This window comes from Lycorma delicatula, chromosome 3 (assembly GCF_047948215.1).
Source record: "Lycorma delicatula isolate Av1 chromosome 3, ASM4794821v1, whole genome shotgun sequence".
In the NCBI taxonomy this organism is placed as follows: domain Eukaryota; kingdom Metazoa; phylum Arthropoda; class Insecta; order Hemiptera; family Fulgoridae; genus Lycorma; species Lycorma delicatula.
Genome location: NC_134457.1, coordinates 109,115,649 through 109,136,997, shown reverse-complemented (window position 1 = coordinate 109,136,997; position 21,349 = coordinate 109,115,649). Strand labels below are relative to the sequence as shown.

General features: G+C 32.0%; 1 protein-coding gene across 8 annotated transcripts in view; it reads right to left on the bottom strand.

Annotated features, from left to right (window-relative positions):
* Positions 1–852: 852 nt before the first annotated feature.
* Positions 853–21,349, bottom strand: part of Aldh-III (Aldehyde dehydrogenase type III) — a 199,017-nt gene continuing 178,520 nt past the window's right edge. For 7 of the 8 annotated variants that reach the window (XR_012755725.1, XR_012755726.1, XR_012755730.1 and 4 more), the window contains exons 12-13: positions 11,614–11,832; positions 853–2,504 (exon numbers count right to left, since the gene is read on the bottom strand). Coding sequence is in view for 1 of the 8 variants with exons in the window: in XM_075360345.1 (XP_075216460.1) it covers positions 2,469–2,504 (36 nt within the window). In the remaining 7 variants the exon portion in view is untranslated. The remainder of the gene's footprint in view (positions 2,505–11,613; positions 11,833–21,349) is intronic. The other variant, XM_075360345.1, reaches the window with a different exon arrangement.

Sequence of the window (21,349 nt, the reverse complement as noted above, 5' to 3'; positions counted from 1 at the left end):
ACATCAACTTTCGCTGGAAATCATTTACCATTTTTCACCCCTTTTCAAAGGGGCTTATTATAAGCCCCTTACCATTTCCACTTATAAAAGTCCAGGTAACAATTTTTTAATAAATTCTCCCTCTAAATGAGTTATTTTGATCGGTCTACAGCAAGTTAAACACAAGGTATTTAGAAGAAATGTCTGGAGTAAGAATTTTCTAATATAAAAATTCCCTCGCTCACCGGGTCATCGCAAATCAGCTGATTTAAAAGTCGAAAGCATCCTAGTTAAAGGCAGTTACTTTTATATGGATTTGAATACCAGATAGTGGCTACTGCTGTTTCTTGGTGGTTGGGTTTCAATTAACCACACACCTCAGGAACAGTCAACCTGAGACTGTACAAGACTACACTTCATTTACATTCATCCTCTGAAATAAACACAAATTCTAAATAAGCACTAGCTAAAAAAATCAAACTGAAACTTTTGGTATATTGTATTCGAACTTAATCATTAAAATAAAAAACCCATACTTAAGTAGTCTTAATTTGCTACTGAACCGAGCTAATACAAAACTAAATAAAAAAACAATGCTGGAAGTGCACTTTGATTCACTTAGAGTCTGCTCTTTGATCGGGATTTTAAAAAGAACACTAACAGCTGATGGTTTATTTAAGTTGGTTCAATCTGGAGAGGAACTAAATATATTTAAATACTTAGATATAGACATGAAACAATGAGGGCTATGCCAGTATAATTCTATGTAATAAGATAAAACAGAAAATAAGTAACTAAATTAAAATGTAACGTATTAAATTACTTAAGAGAATAAATATTAAAGGTCACATAACGCATAATATTAAATCAACATTAGCATAAACTTAATCTAGAGACTTTAATAACAACAAATAAAATTATCATAATTTTAACAACATTAATTGCCAGTACAAAAACAAAACAAACATTTTTTAAATGAAATAAATCATAATATAAATAATGAAGTAAATAGTATACTATATACAATAATTGTCATCCTTAATTATACAATGGATTTTGAATTATTACAGATATATATATAAAATCTTAATAGTGGCAACTACAAAATCATGCTAATAGGAATGATTTAGCTTGAAAAATCAATATTGTTGTTTATTAAGCTTAATTAAATATTAAAAAGTATAAAATCATTTTATATGAATGTAAATAATAATGATATTCAGTCTGTAGATTATTATTAATGGATTAAAAGGAATAAAAAGTAGAAGAAAATTTTATAAGCACTTGACATTAAGATAGATAGTAAGTAAAGAGAGAATATATTGATAAAATAAACAGATAAAGGAATAAAACAGCTCTAAAAATAATGAAAATAGGTTAAATTATCACAAACACAATGGAAGAAAAAAAAGTGCTTGCTGTAGAGCAAGCATACCATCAAGTGATGACATATTAATTACATCCAACTGATTACATTGGTAATTCATTGGCTCAGGTCATCCATTTTTAAGTAAAAATAAAAAAATAAAAACTGTTTTTAAATGAGTGGATTATTTAATCTGTTTTTATTTTTTTTAAATAAAAAATGAATAGTTAAAAAATGAATGTTACATCTACTCTTGTCTTTAACTGAAACTGAATGTAAACTGTTTTTCATATTTCTTATTTACCCCTTGGAAACTACTAGTATTTGGTAAAAAGTGTATCTTGAATATGTAACTCATTGACACATTACATATGTCATGGGAATGATAATGTTAAATTAAAAAGGAAGGGAGGACATATTTTATTTTTGCTAAATACAGCAACTCAGTACAATAACATACCGTTTTTAAACCTGAGTTCATTATGCAAATCAACAATGACTAAGCTCATCAACATAACTTAAAACAACCAAATCATAATAAATAAAACAAATAACGAAGAAAAAAAAATTTAAATTATTATTGCTAGTTACATAACATGTAAAACACTTTTAAAACATTATGATTTGTCAGATAAATTATATGAATAAAATCTTATTGTATCATTTAAAATTAATATTTAAAGGTGATGCATTAGAATAATAACAATGATACACATGCCCAACAAATAATTATAACATACATATTTAAAGTATTAAAATTATTATATATCTCACAGTGGTAATTATGTCACCAGATAAATTTCACTGTGTATATATAAAGGCTGCTATCATTACCAGTTATGTTGCACATAATTATACTATACAAACATATAAAACTATTTCCAGAGCAGTAACAAAATTGTTGATATTTTTACATCTTTGCTTATAACATTATACAAGTACAATACATATTTTTACAAGTACAACTTTAGTATTTATACTTAAATGTTTAAGGCAATTTATCTTTTATGTTATTATTTTTTATATTATTATATAATTACTACAGACATCCATAATATTAATAATTCATCAGTGGTAATTTTTTGTCACCAGAAGTCATTGTAGAATTTTTTCACAGCCTTAATCAAGCAGTATTTGAATCATCCTCAAACCCAAACACCTTAAACAAAAAAATATAGTTTTTTTATGATCATATTATTTTAAATGACTAAAAATTGGTTTAATAATTAATTAATCTGAAGAGGTACATCATACTACCCCAGAATCTGAAACGCAACTTTTTAAAAATGTTTTATAGTACTGAATTATCATTAGAATACCTAGTTTTAAGTCATTCTACATGAATAATTACATTAGATTATCTTGGTTCTTCAGTGAATCCCTAATTAAGTAAAAAGTAAATCTCTAAAAATTTATATGCCCCCTATTGGAGGATTTACAATGTTTATGTTTCTAATAAATAAAAGCATGATTTCAATAACAGTTCAGCTGGTAGGTAGAATTACCACTTGTTAAGTTTAAGGTCTAAAGTACTTGAATGAACTTAGATTATTTATCATGTAATATTCATCTATTATTCAGTAATTAAAATACAAAACATAAAAGACACCACCAGTTCTTATTGCTTTCTATGAAAATATACAGCCAGTATGAATTATTATTTGTAAGGCTGTGCATTTTGATGGGCTTGGCCATTCTGATATGTAATACATCAACTAAAAAAGATAAAGGACTTTCATAATTCAATTTCACTAGTAAATCTAGCACAGTGTTCTTGTTTCCTCCAGACTGATTAATGCATTTTTGGTAGTAAATTGTGGCTCATGTCAGGTTCCATACAACTGTTTGATTATGCCTTTTAACAAACGGTAAAATGTGGTTAACTTTTTAAAAAAATTAATTACTTTTTAAAAAGTGAGTGTAGTTTCCACATATTTAAATAAGAAAAATATATTTTAAAAATACCTTTTCAGAGTTATAGCGCAGCTCCTTTGTCAGTTGTTTTACGTGTGGGTAAATTGATCCATCAAAATAATTTAGTCATCAAAATAATTTAGTTCTATTGAGTTTGTAATGTTTATGTGCTAACGGTAAGTTTGCAAGTTTAGGTCAGTATTATTAAATGAATGTAGAGTTTTGAAGATTTTTTTTGCAGAACCTGGTTCTACAATTATTGTATGCAATACTAGTATCTCTCTGTAATTATGCATCCATTGGCTCAATTTTGTGCACAAAAATGTTTATCAGGTGTTCTTTTGATTTATTTTCTATATTTTATGTAACATGTTATCTAAAAAAGTAAGCGTATGATATTTTATTGTTCAATAAAGCTACATCAGTGTCATGAATTTACATTAGATTAGGTGACATTTGAAAAAACAGCATATTTGTTCTGTAAGGGGTGGTATTACAGGTAAGTGTGTAACAGTTGTGAGATTTGAAAGTGTATTATAGTGATAGAAAGTGATTTATACTGAAAGTGTAGTTGTCTACTTTGGATGAGATCAGACAAGTCAGGTGATTTGTTATGTTTGTACAATAGGGTTAATGAGCATGAAGGGGCATAATACTATATTTTGTAGTTGCAAAGGAATATGTTGTCTTCATTATACTGATACGAGTAAATGTTTTGTCACTTTTTTTTTCATTGTATTACAAACAGGTGAACATTCAGACAGTTCTGAGTGTAATATTTATTTTTTAAGTAAAATAACTTTGCTCTCTTACTGGGGCTGTGATAGCTTTTGGTTAGATTTCAGTCATTTATTCAGTCAATTTATTGTTGTTTAATGGTTTATTTTGTTAACATTTCAAAAAGTTCTTCTTGTGTAAGTATTGTAAGACAGAGATTGTTTTGATGTAAAATAGTCAGCTAAACAAGAGGATTAAGTTTCTGGGGCTGTGATAGCTTTTGGTTAGATTTCAGTCATTTATTCAGTCAATTTATTGTTGTTTAATGGTTTATTTTGTTAACATTTCAAAAAGTTCTTCTTGTGTAAGTATTGTAAGACAGAGATTGTTTTGATGTAAAATAGTCAGCTAAACAAGAGGATTAAGTTTCTTCTTCTATCTTGTTTTGTTTTTGTATATGAGTTATTAGACCTGATAATTCTGTTTGTGTCTAGCAAATCTTTGGGCAGGAACTGCAGTGTATTAACAGGTAAGTATTATATCTTGCTTATAGATTTTATATGTTACATTTTTTTATGAATACTACACAGTATTTGTGCGAAGAAATATTTGCATGTGTTATTTATTAATTATTTTATTTTCATTTAATAATTCAGTAATGGTAAATGTTTAATAAAAATTGTGTGGTTTTTGTTAATGCATTCTGTGACTTTGTTATGTAGTATTTCCCTCTGCCTTTATGTAGGTCGGGAACACGTAATTATTTCTTGTAACATTCTCTAATGAGGTATAAACCACTAAACTGGACTCTGGATAACAATGACCTTGCACTATAGCTAGTCTTTCAGCCACACAAAAATGTAAGAAGATAGTCAAAGCAAAATATATTTTCAGGGGTAAAACATCTTGCTGCTTCAATCAACACTGAAGAAATAGGACATTTTACTAATGAACATGAAGCAAGCAATGTAGACTGGAAATCAATAATCCAGTAAAGACATATAGGAGTAAGTAGTACCTCCAGTAGAAGGGTTGTTGATTGCACAGAGAACAGTATGGGAATGCTGTATTTGCCTTAACAGATATCAGTATGCAGTTCATCAGTTGGTATTAAATATGGAACTTCAGGATTAAATAACATATTTTTACTATTGGAAAAACTTCAACTGTAATAATTTTGATGCATAAAGAAACAATATTGTTTTGGGAAACTTTAACTGCTATAGTATCATCTAAGGCTGGCATTACAGATAAACATTTTTATTTGTAAACACATAAAGAGAAATTGTGAGTTGGGTAGAGAGAGTGAGAGAGGGATAAAAGCTAATGATTTAAAAATAATTCTGTCCTATAACAGCATCACTTGTGACACAATTGGCAAAAAGAACACTGCTTTATTCAAGTGCCTTGGCATTTTGGTTTGCTGAAAGGAGAATTTGCATTTCCAGTGTCAGAGGTATCTGCTGACACCCAAATATGTAGATTTGGCTCTAAATGAATCCGTATAAATTTAACTGATGTTTATGATGAAGAGCAGAACAGAAAGTTTATCCTTTGGCTGGCATCATTTGTAGAGCTCAGATATAAAAAAGCAAAGAAATGATGAGGAGCAAGCAAGTGATGGACAATAGAACCAAAATTTATTGTTAACTTACATGTTTTGTGCAAGATCTCTGAGCAACTTTGTTCAGAGAATCATTGAAAACCTAACTGGAGGCCAGCTTCAGGCATGAAAAGAGACTATATATGGAAGTGTGATGGCAACTTTAATTCCATAGATACAATAGCTGGAGGGCATTAAACCATTCAGGAAGAGGGGTTTTGAAGTATAGAAGCAACTTGGTGTAATAGAAGTATAACAACGATATGAAATTTGACTGGAAAAATCCAAACTTCTGAACTGTTGTTCAGTTGAATAGACAGAGAAGACTAAGTAGCAGCAATCGCTGCTAAGTAGTCGGGAAGACTAAGTAGTAGCAATCAACAAAGGAGTTTCTAGAAGAATAACATTTTTATATGACTGTTTTTTCCAGATGGAAAATGAAGAAGTGGTTTCTGTTTTGATTAACTGGCAGATTCTTAGTAAGTCATTGTGTTTAATATGAGGCAAGGGTGAATTTAACTTACCACACATGGTTATAGCTATTCAGAATGGTTTTCTGCAAGTGATTTTTTAAAGTTTTTCTTTTTAGATTTTTGTCCATAAACTACTTGAGTTGACAGTGACAAGGTGGATAAATGTATTGGAAAGTTTTCATTTTCAAATTAAGGTAGTAGCTGAGGAATACATCTCAATGCACAGAATTTTCTATGCTACGCATAATAAAAATTAATTTTATTATAGAACAAAATCAACTGGACAAGGCAGTATACAAGTACAAAAATATTATTTTTTAATCAACATTCTTCACTTTACCAAAATTCAGCTTCATTTCTGTTTCAAACAAACAGTTTTTTATTTACATTCTTATTTTTCTATTTAAAAATTCATGCCTTAGTATATTTCTATGTAAAAAAAAATCAATTATTTAAGCAAAGCAACTTTATTATGTTGGCTGTTTTTTTGTTGTGTTATGTGTTGCCTAATAAGGAATCACAAATGGTCATCAAATGTATAGAATTCAATTAAAGGCAATAACAAAGGCAATAAATTTGCATGCTTCAGGGTATATTGAGCATAACTAGTTGAACTATCACCTCCACCAGTTGATAAATAATCATCACATCTATGAGTTATGTTACAAAGAGAAAATACTCTGATCACACAAGACATGAAAAGCCAATATATTAAAATTAATGTTAATTTAGTAGAATTTGGCATTTTCATGTTTGTTACCTTTTTATAATTAATATGCTTAATAACATTTAATCAGTATTTAGTAGACACTAAAATATAAGTTTCTTAATGTCCCAGATTGGTATGTCTAAATTATGCATTGTCCATTTTCAATACCTCAATACATTTTATAAAAAAGAACACGTTTCAATGCTAATTAATGGGTTTAACTCTTACATTGGCAGTATGAACATGTATGCTGAATGTTTTGAAAAAATATTATAGTAGTTGTAAGAATCATTTGATTTATGATTTTAATTTCATTTTTTTGTTTACATTTAAATAAATACTTATAATAAATAAATATTTAAAAATAAATGTAATTATAATTAAATAAATGTTAAAATTGTTCAACAACAAACATTCACTGATTAATTTATTGTTGTTGAATTTCTAATACCGTTTATTAAAAACTGTTTATCCAAAAATTATACTGATAAGTGGACTATATACGTAGGAAAGTGTATCAATAACTGGTTTTTATTCATGTTACATTCTGAAGAAATTTTTTGTTATTGAATTTCATTTTTAATTTGTTAGACAAAAAATTCTCATTCCCTATTACACTGAATTTTTATCCATATTCACCAGTAAATTTTTTTTTTAAGAATAATACTGCTGTAAATTATAATAGTCTCTTCAATTACTAACAGAAATAACATTTTTAAACCAATGTTTTCCAACTATACAAGTAAATTTTTAATTTTGTTGTTCTATATAAAACATTTATAAACTTATAGTTAAGTTCCATTTATGAATTTCCCACTGATGAAAAGTATCTTTAAATAAATACTTTGTTATATAACATTGAAATTCTTTTTCATTTAAATTTCAGAATTTCTTTAGATCCAAGAGAAGAATAAAATATCCCAATGGTTTTTTTTAAATTGGTTGTCAAAAATGCATCAAACCTTAAATGGTCTTATAAATGTTTATAAGACATTTATTAACATCCTTTCAAATTTTCACTACTAGGTAACAAAATAGAATAGATTACTCGTTTTCTTCTCTTTTTTTGATAGAACTAAATCCTGAAGTCTCTAGTATAAGTAACTGCTGTTTTCAAAAAAAAAAAAAAAATACTTAGTATTTTTTCACTTTCTAAAAAAATTAATACACAAATTCTATTTCTACTTTCTCTTTTGCTGACATTCTTTCCATCAAATGTGACTTGTTCACTTAAACATATTGACATATTTCTGATTACCATGTTATCCATTCCATCCTTCACCTTACTCACACTTAAATATTCCTTCAGCATATTTCTTGTGACATTTTTCCTTACTAAATTCCAAACTAAACAATCAAAATATACTTTGAAATTATTTTTCTTAAAAATTTATGTTCTTTACTAATAAACATTCTCTCTACTTATAAAATTGTTCAAGAAAAAAAAAAATTGACTGGATAAGTTATCACAAACCCAATTTTGTTTTAAAAACAAATATTTACAACAATTTTATTGTAAAAATAGTTTATAGGTTATAAAGTTTATTCTCTATGTTTTCTTTGTGTGAAAATTTTAAATGCTCTTTTGGTTTTACTAATTTATATTTGCTCAGGTTCTTCATTTGCGTCTCTTGCAATGCTTTTTGTTGAAATTCATTGTTCAAATTTAAATTTTATCAACGTGCTTAAATTTATATCACAGTGTTTTTGTTTTCATTTTACTATAATGTTAAAAATTTTGATCAAATAAATTATTATAAATAGGTATTTTTTTTTTACATAATTAATTAATTACAAATTGTTTTTCTATCTTTAATATAAATTAAAACTAATCATAACAAAATTTTTCTAAAGAAAAATCTACATGGATAGCTAGAACTAAAACAAAGATACTCTCGTGTTAATTTTTTAAGAAGTTCCTTAACATCAAAAATGCAGCAAAAGAGAATAAAATATAAGTTGCAAAATGTCATTAGCATTATTTAAAGTAAGGATTAATTAGTGGAGACTAAATAGTGTAAAAATGCAATACTGCATATAATGCAGTAGACCTGGCAACCCTAACATTTAGTAAGCATGCAATGCAAAATCAACAGAGATAGAGTATGTTAATAAGAATAAAGATAAAAGCCTACAGTTAAGAAAATTTTATTGAAGACTGTTATGTTAATAGTTAATGTTATTATTGTTAAAATAGTTATCAGTATAGTGTTAAAAATTTAGCATAATAAAAAATATCAGTTCAGTTAACAATTAGATACTAGTAATCTACATTATAGAAAAAGTCAAGTTGAAAATTGCAATTTTATTATATAATTATTTGGTCAGCAACTATTACAAAACCTGTTCAAAAAATATATAACCATATTTTTGTTTCCAAAAAATATCTGAACACACAAGTAGAAATCCATCTGTCTTTAATAATATGCATAGTTTCCTAACAGATAGTTGTCGGCTGACAGTACAAGAAATTGCATATGACATTGGGATTAGCGACAACAAACATTGGGATTAGCGACAATTTTAATGGGTGGTATAGGTATAAAGAGTGACCAAAAATTTCTACCAAAGCTGCTTTCACTTGGAACTGTAGGAGATTTGTTTTTAAGCTAATACAGGACATGCTGGAGTGAGCCATTTGTGACCTTAATTTTATTAAAACTGATAAATTTTGAGTGTATGCATATGACCCAGAATCCAAAGCTCAGTTGTTACAGTGGAAGTAACAATCATCTCTCCAGTGCTAAAGAAAACAAGATAATTTTCGAGTAAAATGAAAGCGATGTAAACTGAATTTTTTCTGATTAATTTTGTTTAATATGGCCCATTGGTATGTATAATATATAGAATTATAATTATAAGTTATAAAAACCCTTACCAACAATTATCACTAGTGAGTGATACATGTTCTAGCGCTTTCAGAAAATTATTTCCATGTTCAGGAATGTACAGTAGTTAGTTATGTATGTAATAATATTTAATTCATATATTAAGTTATATAAGTAAAATAGTACTTGTATAACTATAACAATTGATCGAATTACATATGACTTGATTTTAATAATTTTGATGATAAATTGTTATGTTTATACAAGTATTATTTTATTTATATAACTTAATTAATATGTGTAGTAAATATATTACATACTTAACTAACTACCATATGTTCCTGAAGATGGAAATAATTTCCTGAAAGCTCTAGAATGTGTATTACTTACTGATAATTGTTGGCAAGTGATTTTATAATTTATAATTTTACAGGTTACCACAGATTTTTGTATCATGAATAAACATATAACACCAAACTTATCTAACAGTACTAACTGGAGGTTAGTAGCATTAAGGCGAGTTTAAGTTAAAAAATAGATTATACATCACAGTTTTCCATTGACAAGTGAAAATAGATACAACAATGATATTTTAGTTCTCATAAACTACTTTGACAAAATGAATAATTCATTATAGCCGATGTGTAAGTGTTTATTTAAAAACCTTAAATTAGCCTTTTTTAACTTCATAAACTGCATTATTATATGCCATTTTATTTAAATAAAGTTAAAAAAGGCTAATTTAAGGTTCTTTTATGCCCTCCAAACTTAAAGATATAGAAATTTATGTCAAAATTGAACTAGAATTTTTTAGAGATAACATTTCCCCTCATTCCATTAGTTTATGTTGAACTTTGTTAAAAATGTGAACATAATCCACTCAAAACTATTTAAAAGCGTTAGGAAATACCAATTTTCTACAGATGAAGAGATTTTCAAGAGGCTATGGGAAAGGTGATTTCTAAAAAAATATTGTAAGGTTGGCTAATATTATGTAGATAAGCGTTATGATGATGCTGCAAAATACTTTATTGTATATTTATTTTTATATAACTGTTTTTAATCATTATCATTTAGTGATTGGAATTTTCTTTTGGTCAACCTTCATTATTAATTTTTATATATTGTAGATTTATTACATTATCTAGTCATTGATGATCTGAACATAAAAACAAGCAAAATCATATTACAAATTCATTAAAAAAAAATTACAATGATACATTTTCTTGGAAGAAACATTAGCAATTTGTAAAAATTGTTCTTAATTAATTATTTACAGTTCAAATTAAAAATGATGTAAACTTTTCTGTCGCTGAAAAAAGAATACTTTTTAAAGTGATTATTAACTTAAAAAATATGTATACACTAAGTTAAATTGTAATAAATACTCTTAAATAATTATTAATTAATTGATAATTCCATGAAAGCAAATAAAATATTATATTACCTCTTAAAATGAAGTTAATCAGTACCTAACCAATGCATGGACATCTAATTACTAATCCCTGTTTTATTTTGCTTCGAATTCAGCCACTATTCACCCAAAAATTATAAAAATGTATAAAGTGTAATTTTAACTTTTTTGAAAATTTTTTGCAAAATATCAAACTTGGATTTATGATTTTTGATACCTGCCCACACTGTTTAAAAACCAAGTTCATAAATGTTCATTATTTCTCGTTTTTGCATATTGTACACTATTTAAAATTTAAAAAAATAATTAAAAAACCATATCTGTAAACTTTAATGTGATTATAAAATTATGATTCGTCAATCAGAATTTACACAGTTTGAATAAATTTATGTATGTCAAGATTATGTCTGAAAATAAAGTCTAAAAATTTATTACTAGTAAGAAAACTAAGTTATAAAATTAACAAAGTTTATTTGTTATTTTCAACTGCATATTTCATGTAGGCATTATTCAGGTGGTAAAAATCTTACCTGAGACTACTTTCACATATAATTTAAACTTTTATCTAATTATTACTATTTTATTTCTAAAATTTAAAGAATCTCCTAACCTGGTTTTATTCTTGTATTAGTGAAACCTGTCAATTACAGTGAAATCTCTCACAGTGACCACCTCTGTAAAAGACTAGTATTTCTCAGAATGTAAATAAATTGCAGTTCTGACAATGTTATTGTTCTCTAAGATGACCACTCCCTAAATCGACTTGAGACCATCAAATTTTCATTGAAGGTGACCACCAATTTGTTGCTTCTTTTTGGTGTAAATCTAACTGGTGGTCAAAAATTTAACAGCAGGTTATGAGAAAATTTTAATTCTAGTAAAAATACTTTTCAATCATTTACAAAAATAAATTAGATTTAAAAAAAATAATACAAGAAAATGTACGTTAACATCATGTACTAAAATTCACTACTTATTCATTCATTTTTATAGTCATGAATGCCCAACATGTTTATCATAGCTGACTTTATACATGTAGAATGTACATAAGAAAAAAAAAAAAAATTATTAATCTTTTAAACATTGATCTATAATATTTTAAACATTGTTATAAATCTTATTAGACAGAAATGATTAAGATAATGGCAGACTTCACTGCTGATTTTATCATTATTGCATTCAGTTGAGTTATGCGTGTAATTGTACATCTCAGTTTAACTTTGGTACTTTCATGTGTTTTCTTATATAATTTTTGTCACTGTAGTTTTATTTTTAATTCTGTTAGTAAAATGTCAGGAAAGAATAAAATCAAAACATTAAATTTAGAAAAGTTATTGAAGATGTTAGCTGTATACTGTCACAAAGAATATTAATGAAAAAATATGATTGCGGTAATATACAAATCCAAAAAAATTAAAAACAAAAATGGTTTAAAAATTTTAATAAAAATACAAAAAGAAAGCTTTTCAACTATTCAAAGAAGTTGATTTAACTTTGACTGCATTTGCAGTTAAAACTTCTCCATTTAATTGTGTATATCCAAAGAGTAAGGCTGTCTTCTGATTATAGCATTCTTTGAGTTTCAATACTTGAAAGTAGTTGAAGTCTTAGGTGAAATTTTAAAATTAATCTATTCTAGTTAAATTAGTAAATTTTGTTGGCTCTATTCTTATGGTAGTGAATTGATTTTTATTATTTTGCATATTATGTCTAATTTACGTGGAAAAGACATTATACACAACACTTTTAATTATATGGTAGGAGAAGCTGCAGATGGAATGTTTGTTAGTGACCCCAAAAAAGTTATAAAATGTTTTGCGTGTGCCACAAGAGTCTCAAAAAGAACAGTTTTAACAAATTACTGGTGAAATAGCTTTGGAAAAAATTCAATTCTTGCAAAGGAATAAAATGCAAAAAGGAAGTGTCAAACCTGGACAGTTTTGATTGGAATGCCATATAACATAGTGTTAAAATTTACTTAAACGAGGGCTGCTTGCCTTTTCTAAGGCAACTTAATGCAAAACTAAAAAGTGATGGGGGTATTTATTCAATGGGCAAAAGAGTAGCTTATGGATATTTTTGTTAAGCATGGACTTCAAATGGAAGAGAATCAGAAAAATAGGGCAATTCTTATTGAAAAACATGATATTCAGTACAAATGGTGTGTGAATAAAGTTGAAGAATACCAAAAAGATGTAGATCAAGTTAAAGGAAGAGTGTTAAAGTGTTTTGCTTAAAGGATAATAATTATCCACTCCGGTAGTGCAACTGCTTGACAGTATGGAAAACCAAATCTTCCTCAGGTGATTATCATTTTCACATGAACTGCAACGTGTTTTTGAAGTGGATAAGAGAAAAATTAATGCATAACTTGTCAGTAAACAGTAACATTATTTTAGATAATGCTTTTTATCGCAATGCTGAAGAAAGCTGAGTACTGAATTCAGCATCAACAAAACAAACAATGATTGACTGGCTGCAGACTAACAGCTTACCATTCAATGAGAATTTTATGAAAGTTCAGTTACACGAGACAATTAAAACACATAAAGATCATTTGAAATCATATAAGCTACATGAGATATTGGAGGAAGGTAATTCCCTGTTTTTCGCCTACTCCCACATCATCGGAATTTGAATCCCATCAAGATGATATGGGCATGGATGAAGAACCGGGTCGCAGCTGAAAATGTACAATTTACAACGGCTGCAACAATGGAAACTTGTCATAAAAAGGTCACAGAACTCTCAGTTGAGGACTCGATAAAATGTTGGGAACATGTTTTTAAAAATGAAGATGAGTTATTGCAAGCTGTAAGGACCTCTAGAACAACAAATTGAACATGTCATCATCAATTTGGGAAGCGAGAGTTAATTAGAATCGTCAAAAGAAGACAAAAATATGCAATAAGGAGTGAAGTCCTATATATTCAGTAACTTTGTAATCTTTTACTTTAGTTATTTGTATAATGCTAATGCTAGTTACAGAATTCATAACAAAATACATTATAAAGTAAAGTGTAAAGTTTTACTGAACAAATGATTGCTGAGGAAGTAATAACTATTATAAAAATATAGAAAAATAAGAAATACCTTCATGTCAAAGTAATAATTATATTTAATTTTTTTGTTTTTTTTGTTTTACTTTAAATATTTAAAAATAAGTTAGCTACACATTTGTGTATTGTTTTATTCAGTTATGAATTTATTTATTCTTTTATACAAATATAAGACTAAAAATAATTAAAAAATTTATGATGTGAATTTGTTTATTGATTGGAATAAACATTAGTATAAAAAAATACAAAAAAAATTTTTACCATAAATTAGTACAAAAAAATTACTATAAAATAAAAAAAAAATATATGTACTGTATATATACCATAAAATTTATTACACTGTACATATGTTGGCTTCCACAAGTAACATTATAGCTCCATGCTAGCTAGGCAACCTTCGCCTAGATTAGATCTGTGCCAATTCAGCTTGAACAAGCTACAACTTTCACTGATAGTATTAAAAAATTCAATGTAAAAATAAGACAGAAAAGTGTTACTAATTTAGATAATTATGTCACCTAAAATTATTGTTATTTATTGTTTTTACCTGCTAACACAAATCATTATGTAAACCACAATCATTAGATTGGAATAATTCAGTTGTTTGAACTTCATATTTGCAGTTAAATAAATATTCTTGTAGCAGTTATTGATCAATTCAAAATGTAGATTTCTTGATTTTTTCTTGATTTCATCTGTCAAAAAATTTGACAGATGGTAGTACATGAAAAAGAAGCATGGATTGGTAGATCAAACAATAGTAAAAAAGTGTTTTAGGAAATGGTATTGATTTTGGGTTACCTGAGGAAGATGATATCAATGAAGAAACTGTAATTCAAATTGAAAATGAAGTCATAGAACTAGTCAGTAGATTGGCATTGACAGTGATGTTCACTTTAATGAAGTTGAAAATTACAAAGAAAGAAATTTTGGATAATGCTTCTACTTCAAAAGTTGCAGAAGACTAACATGGAAGATGAAGAAATCTCGGCTGTTGCTTTAAATTGTGTCAGCAAATTAAAACAATTCTTTGTTTTAATAAATACATAAGCTTTGCAATAACTGTCAACTTCCTTTATAAATTGTGTTAGAAAATCAGTAATTAAACAAATTACAAAGTCAAGCAGGTAGACTTTGCTGAATGATTACTTACTGAATGCTGAACAAATACTACTAAATAGTAAGCATTTTAGTTAGTAAACAAAATCTGTGTTAAATACTCTTTTGGTGTTTACAATATTTTGCAATGCATACTTTTTGTTAAAAATACAAAATTAATTGCTCCCTCGTTTACAGTATTTGAGTCTCTGTTGAGAAGTGAACATGGAAGGTTGTGTTAAATAGTGCTCCTGCATTAGTGTGTGTTACTAGTGCTTGTGTGTTGGTGTTCTGCTTTGTTTCTGGCTACCTGTGTCCATGACTCTGTGATGTTGGCAACATCCGTTAGGACGCCTCCTAGGCCCTCAGCCACATACCAAAGCTATTGTCAATGACCAGAGAAGTTTTAAACCTTAGTTTAAAAACTCTCCAATTTTATTTATTTCTTTAAGTTAATATATTAGCGAATACTATTAAACTTTTACAAGTAATTTTATTCCTAATACTTAAATTAATTTATAAATATTAATATATTTATAAAATATATATAATAACTCTGTTATTATATTTTGTTAAATTGATATTATTTAATTTTACTTCATATAAGTTAATCTAATTAATTAAGCCATTAAATTGGACTTTATGTAAATTAAATATAATATAATAAATAATTTTATTATATTATATTAATTACTTCTAGTTTTAACCTTTTTACTTTTTATTTTAAATTTTGAATGACAGACGTTTTATCGAAGTCAAAAATAGTTAAATATCTAATATTAAATTTTAGCAGTACTCTTCGGACGATTCTTTCTTAATGGAAAGCTATCTAATCCGAACCAGTCCTCCTCCCCCTCGTTCTCCCTCCTGGAGTTTTCTGATGGAGGATAGGATAACGATGTGGGAGCAAGAAAACTTCTAAAGCGTAGGTCGGTAACCTTGGGTGATCAACACTCTGAGGAGCCGAACACTACGAGGGGCAGGTCTGAAATGGCAGCTGCCACCATGGAGGTTAGAGATGGAAATTCCTCACAACCTCCGGTCACTAGGCGGGAGAAAATCCCAACTATCATGTTGGACTGCCCCAAGTAGTGGCCAACGCTGGTGAGAGCAATCTCCGCCATTATAAGAGGACGCCTGGTAGCCAAAAAGTAGGCTCTCTGTAAGGCTGCAGCTAAGCAGCGAAGGTGACTTCAGGGAAGTACAGAGTTTTCTGCATTCCAAGGGAGTCTCCTTTCAGCTCCCAAAAGATAAGGAGCTCAAAGTGGTTATCCAGGGCATCCCTTATGGTGCCACCCTGGCACCATGAGGTGCCAGGGTGGCACCTGGCAGGTGAGAGGAACTGACCTCGCTCGGTTACGAGGCAGTTTCAGTTAAAAAGCTGACCATGAGGGACAGAAGGGAGACTCCCACGTGCCTCGTCGTTTTAAAATGAACGCCAGCCAGCAGGGGCATTTATGACCTGGAAAACTTATTCTATTGTAGAATTAAGGTGACCGCATTTGTGTCTCGAGGGTGTCTGACCCAATGCCTCACAGATGCCAAAAGTTCGGCCACTTGTAGAACTATTGCTACAGTGCACAGCTCTGCGTGAAATGTGGTGGAAACCACGACACGGCGACGTGTCTAAAGCCGCGCGAAGAGCCTGCCTCGTGTGCAAACTGTAAGGAGCCGCACCCGGCCAATTACAGGGGCTGTCCTTATTATAAAGAGCAGCTGAACAAGCAAAAGGGTACCCAGAAAACATACGCTGTTACTGTTAGCTGGGCACGAGTTGCCGGAGGGGGAAAACCGAGCCCCCAGCTCCAAGTAGTTTTAGTGGCGGCAACGGTGACGGTGGAAAAAGGGAAATCACTTATTCCCACACCAACAAAGCCTAAACCGGCAATAGTTTCAAGAAATGTGGAGGCAAAGAAGCTGGTGATGAAGCCTACTCTGCAGAAAAAAAAGGCAGCCGAACAATCGGCAAAATCAACTGGACAAGTGCCAAACCCACGATGTCTGGCAAACACACCAAGGTCCCGGAAGCTCCATGCCCCACTAAAAAGGCGTTAACGACTCCCGGCCCCTCCAGCGGCAAAATAAATATAACCGCACTCCCGAAAGAGAGTTCCGGTATGGATTTCTTGTCACAAGTGACAATTAAAGATGTCCTACCAGAAATTCTAGCAATATTGCCCCGCCTGCTCCAAGCAAAATCTCTGAAGGACTGTATTCAGTCCATCATAGTTGCCTCATGAACCTGCTATCTAGGTATGGTTAGGCAAACTCTCAGACTGCTACAGTGGAACGTCAATTCAGAAGTAGGCAAGACGGCAGAACTTTGCCGTTTGGCCGAGATCTACAAACAGACATAATACTGTTGTCTGAGACATGTCTGAACGCGAAAAAACAACTGACCAACCGGAATTACTTCACGTATAGGCCAGTACGACCTGGACCCCTGCCAGCGGCGGAACCGTAATTTTAGTCTACAGACGTCATATAAACACGCGGGTCGACCTCCAGACTAACGTAATGGAGCAGACTTGTGTACATGTAGAGCATCTAGGCACGGTGTATCGGCAGATTTCGGCTTATAATAAACCAAACTCAGCGGTACCCGGCGCAGATCTAGATGCCGTGCTAGAAAATTGGGTTGGGCCCATGATACTCATGGGCGACCTCAACGCTAAGCACGAGTCTTGGAATAGCAATCTAACAAGTGCAAATGGCAGGTTGCTACACGAAAGGGCACGAGCACGAGCAAGCCGGTTAGTCGTCATAGGCCCCCAGGTGCCCACCTTCGTTCATCGAACGGGCAGATCGAGACCTGATGTACTCGACATCGCAATCATGAAGGCGGTAACAACTCCAGTTGATTGAAAGATAGAAGACCTCAGCTCGGACCACTCTCCTGTCTTATTGGAGTTGGGCCAAGCAGTGGGCGGCCGAGACCCCCCCCGACTATACCCTCAAGGTCAGTGAATTGGAAAAGGTTCTATGAAACTCTCCAACGGGATTACAGACCAGCGCATCCTGAACTTTTGACCACACCGGAGGAAGTCAAAGATACGGTCGAACGCGTCACATCGTCAATAACCGAGGCTCTGTCAAACAGCTCTACGGAAAAGACCACAAGGCCTATCCGTAATAATCTCCCACCTCACGTCTCTGATGATATAGCAGAAAAGCGCCGACTGAGGAGTAGATACCGAATCACCCTGTCCCCCGATGATAAAAGGACTTTTTATATTCAAACGGACAGAGTGAAACAGCTGCTGGCACAACATCGAGAGGATTCATGGAATGAATACTTCGCCTCGGTCTCAGACGACCACTCCTCGGTTTTCAGGCTGAACAAAAAACTACGAGAAGGAAAGAAGCTCCGCCACCCGGTTATGGGGCAACGAGGCCTTCTGGCATATTCGGAGGCGGACAGGGCGGAGGTTTTCGCCGACACCCTGGAGAACCAATTTACTCCAAACCCTCCTCCAGGCCCGAATGCCGACGACACAACTGAGATGGAGTCCTTCCTCGTAGATTATTTGGCACAGGTGGAGGACGCCCCACTAGAAATAGGCCAAATCACTGAGGCGGAGGTTTCCGCTGCAATCAAAGCCACAAGTCCCGACAAGGCTCAGTGTGTTGACGGGATCGGTGCCCGCGCATTCCGGAATGTTCCTCCCGCTCTTATAGCGACCATAACCACAATATTCACGTCAATTTTGTACGTTGGATATTTTCCGAATTGCTGGAAAACTGCAAATGTAGTATGCCTACCCAAACCTGGGAAACGTCTGCTCTTTCCCCAGAATTACAAGCCAATTTCCTTATTACCAGTGTTGTCAAAGCAATTCGAAAGGATTTTCCTGGAGAGACTTAGGCGACATTTGGGAAAAGGAGTACGGCCTGAGCAATTTGGGTTCAGGAAGGGCCACTCGACGGCGCTCCAACTGGTTAAAATAATCGACAGTGTTGTCGGAGGCCTAAATAGAAAAGCGGTAACTGCAACCGTATTTCTTGATGTGGTTAAAGCCTTTGACAAAGTTTGGCATAGTGGCTTGCTGTATAAATTCGCACATACGACGATTCCCTGTCGCTATGTCAGATTGATACGGTCTTTTTTGCTAGATCGACAATTTGTTGTACGCGTAGGGGGAACAATCTCCTCCACCAGAGACGTAGCCGCTAGAGTCCCCAAAGTAGCAGTGCTTTCGCCGTTCTTGTACAAGGCCTACGTCAACGATATGCCGCTGTCGGAAGGAGTCAAAACAGCTCTATACGCAGACGACACGGCATATTATTATGAATCCAAAGTGTAGATTACGTGATCGAGAGATTCCAACGGCAATTGGATCTAGTAGAGCCGTAGGTCGATATGTGGAGAATCAAGGTCAACGGTGAAAAATCGGTGACAGTGATGTTCAAATTTAAGACACGTGCTCCAGCCAGGCAGCTGGAAATCTCAGGAGAGAAAATCTCCTTTGGGAAAACAGTCTAGTACCTGGGAGTAGTCTTGGATAAACGGCTTACCTTAGGAGAACATGTTAAATATGTGACCCAAAGGGCAAAGGCCGTCAGGGTCTCACTATACCCAGTACTGAACAGTGCCAGCCCATATCTACTAGCGACCAAATTGCTCATTTTTCGGCTATACGTCCTGCCGATTCTAACATATGCTTACCCGGCATGGGGAGCTTTGTTGAACTCCACGCTTCAAAACATAGCGTTGCGGACGATATTTGGAGCACCGTGGTTCGCCAAAAACGTCACTCTTCGCTACGATGTGGGACTACCGTATCCGAGGTGGGGGTGGCGCAGGCACGCAGACTGTTCGGGAGAGCGGGCGTGTCCGAACACGGCCATCTCCGTGACATCTGCCGAGAGGACCGTACTCCACAGGGTATAAGAAAACGGCCTCATGCCGTATTAAACGAATCACCGTGAAGAGGCGGTACGAGAGTCAAAAAATGACAAACCAGGCTTAGGAGCCTCTATATCGCGTAACCTATAAATGGAGACCGCTCGAAAATTCCGGCCGCGAAAGTGACCGTTTTCGCAATTAAATTTTGTTAAAACTATAAAAAGCTAGACAACACCCCACACCGTCCCACGAAGAGACCACAATTTCATTTAGTCAGCATATGCGACTCCCTCCGGAGAACGGGGCGCATTTCTCCCTTCAAAAAACTAGGGCTCCGTTATGGGCACTCCTGCTAGCCCATAGGTGCTGGTACCGAAAGGACTTCAGCGGATGGACTGAAGGGGAACCACACCGGGATTACTAGGCTCAAAAGCTTAGTCTCTCACGGTCAGAACCAGTAAATAAATTTCACGATCGTCCATACGGATAAAGAACGCAAATTACCAAATCCGTCCATAAATAAAACTTAAAATTTATAACCGTCACTAAATAACCGATGAAATCCGCCCGATAATAAAACGATACAGCAAGGGACATTGTCCAGGCTCTGCGATCTGTAGGGAGAAATATTGAAACTCCCGCCATTCTTGCGTTCCGTTCAGTTCCGTTACAGTATTTATTTTCATTTTTGACATTTATTTCAGTTTTATAAAATTTATTAACGTGTTCTGATAACCTATCTTATCTTTATATTAATGTTTTTTTCTTTTATTGTCATCAACTGAATTGGCTGTGTGTTAATATGTATATCGTTTGCTCGTTTGCCTAATTATTTGTGTAATTTTAATTGAAGGAATTTCTTCTGTACTTCCAAATACGTTTTTTTTATTAAAAACATTAATTTCTGTAAACCTTTAATGAAAATTATTATGACCACACTGGCACACCTTTAAGAGATTATTGTGGCTACACTGATAGTCATCCTAAGGTGACCACCTCTACAAAAGACCAAAATCTTCTGAAACCCTGGACTGGTCATCTTAAGATTTAACCACATATCGATAATTTTAAAGGGTCTATAAACTGTTAAGCCTTTTTGGTTAATTTAGTTATTAGTATTTGAAACATTTTTAAACTGTGAATAAAAATTATAAGCAAATTAGAGATTAAAAGACAAGTTCCTTGATATTTGCACCGAATTTGTTGAATAGCTTGTCTATCATACAATCATGTTATCTAACTGGTTATTTTAAATCTTTTATATTTGCATCTTATCTATTTGAAAAGTTTATGGATATTAAACATGTTTATTCACAATTTTAATTAGAAAAATACAAGCTATA